This window comes from Rattus norvegicus, chromosome 10, assembly GCF_036323735.1.
Source record: "Rattus norvegicus strain BN/NHsdMcwi chromosome 10, GRCr8, whole genome shotgun sequence".
Lineage (NCBI taxonomy): Eukaryota > Metazoa > Chordata > Mammalia > Rodentia > Muridae > Rattus > Rattus norvegicus.
This window is the reverse complement of record NC_086028.1, coordinates 59,071,583-59,083,259: the sequence shown is the minus strand read 5'-3', so window position 1 is coordinate 59,083,259 and position 11,677 is coordinate 59,071,583. Positions and strand designations below refer to the sequence as shown.

At 35.4% G+C, this 11,677-nt stretch overlaps 1 protein-coding gene and 1 pseudogene across 1 annotated transcript; one reads left to right on the top strand and one right to left on the bottom strand.

Annotated features, from left to right (window-relative positions):
• Positions 1-561: 561 nt before the first annotated feature.
• On the top strand, positions 562-1,500 carry Or1e32 (olfactory receptor family 1 subfamily E member 32). The gene has a single exon (NM_001000030.1). The coding sequence runs from the start codon at positions 562-564 to the stop codon at positions 1,498-1,500; it is 939 nt and encodes a 312-aa protein (NP_001000030.1).
• Positions 5,912-6,849, bottom strand: Or1e29-ps1 (olfactory receptor family 1 subfamily E member 29, pseudogene 1; annotated as a pseudogene).

The following is an 11,677-nucleotide window of genomic DNA, read 5'->3' as shown; positions in this document are numbered from 1 at the left end:
ATGAAAACAAGAGATTGTTTGGATTTAATATAAATTGTTTCCTTAAATTTGATTATATGTCTCAGGCAGAAATGTAAGGAAGATAAATGTAATATATTTTTCACATTAGAAGCCAATAGATGTATGGAGTAAATACTAGAATTGTATAACATGCCAAGAGAAAATGTTTATGGAGACTAAACATACTTGGATATAGAATCTATAATTACCTTCAGGAGGATAAGATTAATTACTATAGAGTATATAACACTACATGTGTATCAAAAGCCATATCCCTTTTCATTGAAATGTGGATATATTGGGGAAAAATCATTAGAGTGTATAGCCTGTGGTTTATATGTCATCATCTACCAAGGACAAATGAGGAAATAAGTAGACCAAAGTTTTTCCATGTCACAGTTAGGTAGAGAATATAAAAATCAAAGAATGTGAAAAATAGAATAAACCTTTTTCCAAATGAACAAATGAGATAAAACTGGGAAATTGAGCTATGATATCATGCTGGCTTAACCACTGGGATTTTAATGAAATCTATTTTTTTGTCTTAAAGTCATTGGAAGCATGACTGGAAACAACCAAACTTTGATCTTGGAGTTCCTCCTCCTGGGTCTGCCCATCCCATCAGAGTATCATCTTCTGTTCTATGCCCTGTTCTTGGCCATGTACCTAACAACCATCCTGGGAAACCTGCTAATCATTCTCCTGGTTCAACTGGCTTCCCATCTCCACACACCCATGTACTTGTTTCTTAGCAATTTGTCCTTCTCTGATCTCTGCTTTTCCTCCGTCACAATACCCAGATTGCTTCAGAACATGCAGAGCCAAGTGCCATCTATATCCTATGCAGATTGCCTGACACAGCTGTACTTCTTTCTGGTTTTTGGAGACATGGAGAGCTTCCTTCTTGTGGTCATGGCCTATGACCGTTATGTGGCGATCTGCTTTCCTTTGCATTACACCAGCATCATGAGCACCAAGTTCTGTGCTTCACTAGTACTACTACTGTGGATGCTGACGATATCCCATGCCCTGCTGCATACCCTACTAACAGCTAGATTGTCTTTTTGTGAGAAGAATGTGATTCTCCACTTTTTCTGTGACTTACCAGCTCTTCTGAAATTGTCCTGCTCAGACACTTATGTTAATGAGTTGATGATATTTATCCTGGGAGGGATCATCTCTATTATTCCATTCCTACTCATTGTTATATCCTATGTAAGGATTTTCTTCTCTATTCTTAAGGCCTCATCTACCCAGGCCATCCACAAGGTCTTTTCCACCTGTGGATCCCATCTGACTGTGGTGTCTCTGTTCTATGGGACAATTATTGTTTTATACTTATGTCCATCGACTAATAATTCTACTATGAAGGAAACTGCCATGGCTTTGATGTATACATTGGTGACTCCCATGCTGAACCCCTTCATCTATAGCTTGAGGAACAGAGACATGAAGATGGCCCTAATAAGAGTTATCTGCAGTAAGAAAATATTTCTGTAGTGGTAGCACTTGTGATTGTCATCTAACTTTATGAAATACGTATGTTGACATTAATATTTTATATTAGATATTGTCCCTCATCATACGTCCTACCAGAAAGTCCATGCTATATAACCCTGATCAATTCATGAAAGAGAGTGACTTTAGTAGATTAATGAAAGTAGAAAAGATTATCTTTAATATCTAGCTATAACTTCCTCCTTTCCTTCCATAAACAATCCTAGAAATGCATAGTGGAGGAAGTACTTTCCAGGTTTTCCATCTGGAAACCTCCTATTCCATCCTCCTTCCCCTGCTTCTATGAGGGTGCTTCCTGACCCACACACCCACTCCTTCCTCCTTGCCCTTGCATTTCCTTACACTGCTGCATCAAGCATTCCCAGGGCCAAAGGCCTCTCCTCCCATTGATGTCCAACAAGGCCATCCTCCGTTACATATGCAGCTGGAGCAAAGGGTCCCTAAGAGCTCTGGTGGGTTGTTTGGTTGATATTGTTGTTTTTCCTATGGGTTGCAAACACCTTCAGCTCATTTAGTCTTTTCTCTAAGTCCTCCTACATAAGCTCATCTATACACATGTACACACACACACACACACACACACACACACACACTTACAAAAGTGGATAATAGTTCATAAAATTTTTGAATTGTGACTTTTTATTAAAAGGTTTTAAAATATTAGTTTTGTAATTTTCATGTAGTTAAGAATGCACCTGCTTTTTCTATAAGCTTAACTCTGAAATTCCATTGTCACTGTATAACAGATTTATAAGTGACATGACATACAATATATAAATCAAGTCTGTTTCCTTCTTATGTGAAAAATAATGTGTAAAAGACAGAAATAGATTCTATATTCAATATTGATGAAATTACAATCAATAGCTATAGAATGGGAACAAAAACTCTGCTGAACAATACAAAGAAATACCACAGTAAAAATTATAGCCTAGAATATATATATTTAAACATATTTACAAAATTTATCTGACACATAAAATTGTAAAATTGTATCAACATAATACAGTGTGATGAATACTACATGTAATATAGAAGATGGATTGTATGAGAGGATAAAGAGGTAAGGAAAATGAGATATTATCAAAAGAATAGAACAAAAAAGTAAGAAATCAAGCCAGGTGTGATTATAAGCCTGTGATCCCAGCACACATACAGCTTGGGCTGAAGCATCAATGTGAAGTCATCCTGGGCTACACAATGTTGCCCTATCTGATCAGCTTCAACGCAAAATGAGACCCTTGTGAGCTTATTCTAGCTTGCTGCAAAGAGTGATCCTATGAGATCTGCTTAGCAGCATAGTGAGATTCTGTTCTGTTGGCCTGTGGTATATAGTGAATCCCTTTGGGAAATGGAACTCCCAAACATCTATGTTGGGCCTGTGGAATATTAAACATAAAAGTTTAATATATGAATGAAAAATTATTCAACTAGGCATATTGTTACAAGTTGTGCACGTCAAAAAATGGTTTTGTCTATGTTATGTATGCAAATAAATTTGTAACGGTCACAAGCAGAATGAGGGATTGAATGATGAGCAAATAAATAGTACATTGTATTCATAAAATGAAACTTTATTCAACAAGAAAAATAAATTATTGATGCATGCTCCAACAAGGCCACACTTACTGAATCAAGGCCACACCTCCTAACATTGCCATTCGCAATGGGCCAAGCCAATATGCATGAATATGCATAATATGTGTATATATGGGTATGTATAAGTGCACATGTAGGTATACATGTATATGTTAGATATACAGAAAGAATTGACCAGACTCTTCTTCAGACACTACATGGGAGTTGACTAAAAATTAAAGAAACAATTAGCTTATGTGACTATCATATTATGAGTGTATAGTAGTAGTTCAAGTAATAGATTTCATAATCTATTTCATAATTTTATAACCATGAAATGCATTGGCTTTTTGTTCTTTTGTTTAAATTATTTTTCCTTTTTATTTATTTTTCCTTAGATATCACATCCTGACTGATGTTTACCTTCCTCCCTCCTTCCAGACTCTTCCTCCTTAAATCTGCTTTGCCCTGGATATACCCCTGCTTCACTTGCCCGCAGAAATGAGTAGACTTTTCAGGGACATCAATCAAATATGGCATAACAAGGCAATATCTTCATATCAAGGCTGGAGGAGGCAACCCAGTAGGAGGAAAAGGTTCCCAAATCAAGACAAAAAAAAAAAAAAAACAGAGATAGGCCTCTCTCCCACTGTTAGTAATCCCACAAAAACACTTGCCTACATCTTTCTGAACAGAACATCAAAGTTCAGGTTCTAAGATCAACAATTGATAAATAGAACCTCATAAAACTAAAAAGCTTTTATAAGGCAGAGGATACTATTAATAGGACAAAATGGCAACCTACAGGTTTTAAAAAAAATCTTCATGAACCTTACATCCCGTAGAGGGCTAATATACAATATATACAAACAACTCAAGAAGTTAGACTCCCAAAAACCAAATAATCCATTAAAATGGAGTATGGAGCTGAAGAGGGGAATATTGAATTACTGAGAAGTATTTAAGGAAATCTTCAACATCTTTAGTCATAAGGGGAATGAACATCAAAACGACCCTGAAATTCCACCTTACATCAATCAGAATGGCTAAGATCAAAATCTCTAGCAATAGCACTGGCCTTCGAGAATGGAAAAATGGGAACAATTTTCTATTTCCAGTAAGATTACAAAATTGTACAATCACTCTGGAAATCTAATTGTATTTTAAATAGTTATGCTCTCACACCTCATTAAATGATACTTTGTCTTTCTTCATTCTTTTATTTTTTCTTTTTTGTGCAACACATAAACAATATTATAAAGATCTACAACTGGCAAAAACAGAGAGAACACACTGATTGTGGCATTTCTAGTCACAGTTGCTACATCTATAGTACAACCACTATGTCTAAAGATAAGATCAGACAGACATTAAAACAGCCAGAGAACCAACACCATGTTGTAGACATATCAGGAAAGCAGAACCAATGAATTCTAGACACCCTTTATCTTTTTGAAATACAACAGAAATTATGTTAACTTAGAAAATGGCAATAAATGGCTGCTGTGAGAGGGAGAATCGAGTTTTCCGGGGTCAAGGCCTCTGCAAGATTATACAATATTAACTGGTCACTCCTAAACACATGTACATATTAGGAACTCTTGATGTACTCCATATAGTTAGAAAGACACAGAGACAGAGAGCTTCTTCAGTCCTACCCTAACTCCTCCATTTGTGTCCCACTGCTCAAATCCAATGGTTTACAGTCCAATTGTTACTGAATCTGTATTGCTCAGGCTACAGCAGCACCTCTCAGGTGACAGCCATACATACTGTATATGTAGGTGAAGGTCCTGATAATTCTGTTACACTGTGCCAATGAGATTTCAGAGTTTAGCTATAAGAAGAGCAGGTACAATTTTAACTGCATAAGAACTACAATACTACATATTTTAAAACAATATTCAATAAAAGTACAAGTCAAAATTCTATGAGTGATTATCCACTTTTATAAGTGTGTGTGTGTGTGTGTGTGTGTGTGTGTGTGTGTGTGTACGTGGGAGTGATCACATAGATCACTGGATGGGAGACAACATCATACTTCACAAAACAGGATAAAGTATAAAGAGAAGACTGTGGGAAACAGAAAGATAAAGGTCTGCATATTTCTATTGATGATAACACAGAGGCTCAAGTGAGTATGTTCCCCAGGCAGTGAGAAGCCCATTAATGTGGGATTGGCTTCACATGGAGATGATGTGGCAGGGGGTAGTGATGAGCAGATTATGAACAATTGGATTTGTGTGTTATCATCTACCACGGAAAACTGAGGAAATTAATAGATGAAGGTTATTCTATGCTGTAGTTAAGCAAAGAATATGAAAAATTAAGAAAATCTTTCTACAGAAATCATACAAAAAAAGGCGAAGTAGTCTATGGTCTCAAATGTGTCCACACATTGTCCCTTTGTGGGAGATAGAAAATCAGTGAACCTCATATACTTCAGTCTATGAAACAGAACCTTCCCTATTACTCTTAGATTTCAACTGATGTATCCATGAACTCAGAAAACATGGTAACATGATAAATTTTTGCACTAACATAAGGGGAACATGGATTATATTAGACAGTCCCTCATCCACTATTGCATTTACAGGATTGTTTAGGCATGGTAAGGAGAAAGTTATAGGCAGGTATCAAAGACAACTTTTTGTCTTTTTACTATTACACCACACCTCTTCTCTTTCATGTATTGAACAATTATATAGCATGACCCTTCCTTGTAGGTTTTATGTGGAGGGACAATATCAAATTTAAAATGTTAATGTCAATACATGTATTACATGAGATTATGTATCAAGCATAGGAACTGCCATTACAGAGAGATTTTCTTACTGCAGATAAGTTTTATTAGGGCCCTCTTCATGTCTCTGTTCCTCAGGCTGTAGATGAAGGGGTTCAGCATGGGAGTCACTACTGTGTACATCATAGCCATGACAGTCTCCTTCACAGTAGTATTATCAGCTGATGGACATAAGTAGAGACCAATAATTGTCCCATAGAACAGAGACACAACAGACAGATGGGAACCACATGTGGAGAGGACTTTGTGGATGCCCTGAGTAGATGGAACCTTAAGGATGGAGGAGATGATCCTGGCATAGGATATCACAATGAGCAGGAATGGAATATAATGATGAGCCCTCCTATGATAAGTATCATCAACTCATTAACAAAAGTGTCTGAGCAGGACAACTTCAGAAGTGCAGAAATGTCACAGAAAAAGTGGAGAATCATATTCTTCTCACAAAAAGACAATCTAGCCATGAGCAAGGTGTGCATCATGGCATTAGATGTTGTCAGCATCCACAGTAATGCCAATAGAGAGGCACAGAACTGGATGCTCATGATGCTGGTGTAATGCAAAGGAAAGCAGATGGCAACATAGCGGTCATAGGCCATGATCACAAGAAGGAAGCTCTCCATGTCCCCAAAAACCATAAAGAAGTACAGCTGTGTCAGGCAGCCTGCATAGGATATAGACAGTACGTGGCTCTGCATGTTCTCCAACAACTTGGGCATTGTGACAGAGGAAAAGCAGAGGTCAGAGAAAGACAAGTTGCTGAGAAACAAGTACATGGGTGTGTGGAGCTTGGAATCCAGTCGAACAAGGACAATGATTAACAGGTTTCCCAGGATAGTGGTGAGGTACATGGCCAGGAACAGGGCATAGAACAGGAGATGATACTCTGATGGGATAGGCAGACCCAGGAGGAGGAGCTTTGATATCAAACTTTGGTTGTTTCCCGTCATGTTCTTCCTCTAATGACTTTAAGAAAACAATTATATTTTCTTAAAATTTCAGTCATTGTGCCTGCAGGATATCATAGGTCAATTCCACTCTTTTGCTTCATTTGTTTATTTATAAAGAAGTTTCCTTTATTTTTCATAGTCTTTAATTTTTATATTCTTTACCTCATTATGATATGGAATACTCTTGGTCTATTTATTTTCTCTAATGTTCTTGGTAGATGATTATGTACAAACCAATTCCTGTACAATCTGCTGATATCTTCCTCTAATACCCATATCCATATTTCATTGAAAAGGAACTTGACTTCTTACATACAGTGTGTGTTCTATACCCTACAGTAATTAATCTTACTATCATCAAAGTAACACGTAATTCCTGAATCCAAATATCTTCAGTCTTTAGAGCTATGTTGCCTTAGCATGTCATACTTCTCTAGTATTGCCTCATCACATTTAATTGCTTCTGATATGGAAAATGTATTGGCATTTATCTTTCCTTCATTTCTGTTAAACAACGGGGTTAGCTTCAGCCTACAGCATTTATAGTTTATTTCTCTGAATTTTCTTGGAGAATTTTTGTATGCCTATTCCTATTAATAGAAAATGAATCCAAAGGAAAACCGATATACTTTAATGCATTAATTACCATTTAAATTCTGATGCAGTTTTCTTTGTAATCTACTGAATTAGCTACCTTGCTGCTGTCTAATCATCTTTAACAGGCATATGTGGTCTAATGCATCCTAAAGGAAATTCACTCTTTTCCCATAACATGTTCTTTCATCCATTTCTTTACTTTTTCATAATATGTAAACATTAATTCAATATCCTGAATGAAAATTCTACTGAATTTTTTTTTATTACCATGACATCCAACCCAGGACCTAATACAGTCCTCATCTTCATTCTCATCCTGTTATTCAAAGTTATCTAATTGCATTTCTAGAAATGGATGCCACCATTTCTTAAGTGAAATATTGGAATCAACATTCAATTCAAACTCCTGTGCAATGTCTCTATACTATTTTATTCAGTAGGTTTAGCCCACAAAGGCATTATGAAATTTAAATACAGTTTTCTATTTCCAAATCCATTCCTTAGATGGCCATCTTCTCCTTTCACAGTTCCTATAACACCCAAACATCAGTTGCTTACCCAACATCTATCAACCACTACAGTCAAATATGGCCTCACATGGCACATATGCACATATGCATTTTACTCCTCAGCAATGCTGTACTCCAAATTGAAGTTTGTGACTCCATCATTTCTAACTTGATATACTCCTTGCCTATCACATCTTCTCCTCTGTGGTATATCTTTTCCCTTTTGTATTTCCACAATATGACATGTTATATTTTAAGCTAAAACTTACTTTTATCGCTACATAGTAAGAACTGCTACCATGGTCTCATAACATCTCGAAGCTGCTCATTCAGTAACAGCTGTTGTTGACAGACTATAAAATTCATGCAGGAAAGACCATGCCTGCCCTCATAGCTACAGCAAGTTAAGGTCTGGCTGTCCAAGACCCATTAGTCATGGAGATTTCCTGGCTGTTCTGTAGCCTGAGACATAGGCTAAAAACTAAATAAGAAGGTTTCATTAAAGTTAAATAATTACATTTCATCCTCCTCAAAATATGAGATCACCAAACTTAATCTTTTAACATTAAATTCTTATATTCTCTGATTAGATTTACAAATATGACTGTATTTATGGAAAGTATTGGGGTGTGCAAAATTCAATGCTCTTTTTATTAATACTAATGACTAATATTATATGCTTCATATCATTCTACCATATTCATATGATATTCATTTCCAAATACATACAATATCACTGCTAATGCTGTAGAAAAGTAAATACAATTACCATTATATAAATTATCAGTTAATTTTAATCCCTCCCTTGAGTTCATGTTCAGACACCCATACCTAACATGAAAATTTTTATAGAAACTTGTGTAGGGCTTAAAAGCCATTTTAGTCAAGTTACACTTCAAGGTACTTCCATGAATGTGTTTTACTGTGTTTTTAACATTAATTTAGTTATTAATATTATATCAGATGGAAGTAATTCTTATCTTTCATAATGTGACAAGCTCCATGTGAACAGTTAAGAGAAATGAAGCAAAAACGTAGAGTAATGTACAGGAAATTATGCACCTGGTTTCCCAGAATTATGTGTATACTGTGGATGAATGCGGCCCATGTTTTATGTCGGCTTACATGAAGAGATTACAATGTAAAGATCAATTGTGATGGCTGCTGCTGCTAATGACCTAATGGACTTTACTTCTTCAGTAATAAAACTCACAATTTTTACCTGAAATTCTCTGAAAATACTGACACTGGTTTTCAAGATACTCAGTTTTATAAATGGAAACTCAGGTGATGTGAATACTCTGGAGCATGGTTTACAGTAATTGGCAAGTACCTGCACTATTTGAAGTTGTACATATCTGTGCCCTTTTGGGTAGAAGAACTCTTCAAAACCTCCTAATATTTAAAATTAAAGACTTACTAAAAGAACAATTAAGCACTGTAGTAATTCCCATACCCTAAAGAGTTGTTATTGTGTTGAAATGGGAAAAAAGCCCAATAAGCAATTGTAATAAATTGAATCATTATCAAAATAATTATTAATGTAACTGTGTTATAAGGTATTTCTAAAATATTCCAAATTGTTGCAAAATATCAAAATGGAAAAAAAATAGTATCATACCTGAAAACTGCCAGTCAGGCTATCTTAAAAATCTTAAAAATGGAAGTGCAAGACCTGTAGTTCAGAGGAGACTAAGTTTCCTCGTGGTAATTTATCTAGGATGACTGAAGGTGTATTACAGTTCCTGCTCCAGACCCTGTCACCTTTTTTCACTATCAGAACAGGAATGAACATCCTCTATAATCAACAACTTCTTACATGTCCCCTTCTAGCCATCTATGGACACAAGGGACCCAAGGGCCTCTGCATCCCTGAGGAATCCTTATCTTGTGCAATTACCCAGGACCCAAATAGGACCAATTTTTCAAAGCCCTGAGGTGAGAGCAGTTGGTAGTTACTGATCAGTCCTTAATATACTTAGTGATAAGGTATAAATGAAGAGAAAATCAGATGTATACGTATCCTTTGCCTTTTAAAGAAATTCATAGGATTTATGTGTAATCCAACTTAGATCTCAATAGACTAGACTCAAGCAATTTCAAAACCACTGAAGTAAATGTGAATGCTTTTTTGAGCTAGACTATCAATTTGTGGGAATGGAGTTGTTAAGAGAATTCTTTTCTTACTGTCTAAATTTTCTAAGTAGATACAGTATGAATCCTCTTTCTTTTCTTATTCTTATGACTTATACAGACTTTCTTCATTTTTAACATGACTAATGGTATATTACATTAAGTCATTCTTATAATGTTTCGAGTACAATTACCTTTAGATCTTGTTTCTTTTCAAATGTTTGTATTCTGTGACACTAAATTCACTCCTAATTCTGTTTGTAGTTTTCTCAAAATTTCATTAGATGCCATTTTTATGGTGAAAAAATATATATTTAGAATTAGCAATCTGGTCTCAGATCATCCCAATCTGGTTGGCAACATCTAGAGTATGATCGGGAGAGAAGCAAAGATAGCGTCTTCTCTTCATCAAGCATTATCAGGTTATTGACTTTGACCACATCAGTGTCATAGAGTTTTCATGTGGCCTTCTTCAAATTTGGCACCATCTTGGTTAAAAGAGATTCTCCAGTTGTCTTTTTTATATATCAAGTTCAATGTATTTTTAAACCTGAGAAATTAACATATATATATATATATATATATATATATATATCAAAGGGGTAGTAAAGAAGAACAAGAAACAGAACTAAACTATTTATATATTGGGTTCTGAGATTGTGGTGGTTTGAAAAGTTATGCCCCCTCCCCCAATAATTCATGTGTTTCAATGCTTGGACCATAGAGAGTGACATTGTTAGGATTTGTTGTCTTGTTGGAGGAAGAATGTCACTGTAGATATAGATGAAAATATGTTAAGCCTCATGCCCCACTGTAGAAACTAGCCTCTTCCTGGTGAATTTCAGAAGGCAATCTTCTCCAGGTTGCCTTTGTATCAATATTAAGAACTGTTGGTTCTTCTAGCGCAAAGTCTTCTTACATAATGGCATGGTTCCCACCATGATGATAATGGACTAATCCTCTGAAACTATAAGCCAACCTAATTAAATTTATGCTTTATAAAGTTTCCTTGAACATGGTATCTCTACATTGGAATAAAACCTTAAGACAGAAATTAAGCCATGCATGAGCAACATAATTATTTTTGCAGAATCCAAGAGATTCTGAAAGGTGAGTTATAGCTATTCATGAGCAACATAACTATTTTTGCAAGAGATTTTGAAATGGGAGTCATAACTTCCAATGTAGAATGTCATAGGATAAATATATGAAAGCACATATTAAAATATTGCCCAATCACTATGTAGTTTGTTATTAACTTTTCAAAATATATCATATTCTCCCTTATGTAGGTGAATTCATGTCTCAGGAAATACATTAAAACAAAGACAATAACAAAATTCTATAGCATGACATTTTCTTCTACAATTGTCTGTGTATATGTAAGTTTCACTTACAAATTAGGCACAATCAAGACTAATAATGACAGTAATAAATGGATATCATGAATAAAGTCATTTGATTATGCTTTATTTCTAGTTTTCAAAAATATTTCACTACCATACACCCACCTTTCTACTTTTGATCACGAGAACTATTCTAATGTCTAAGTATAAGGAAGTAAAATGAAGGAGACAGAAATGTTATAT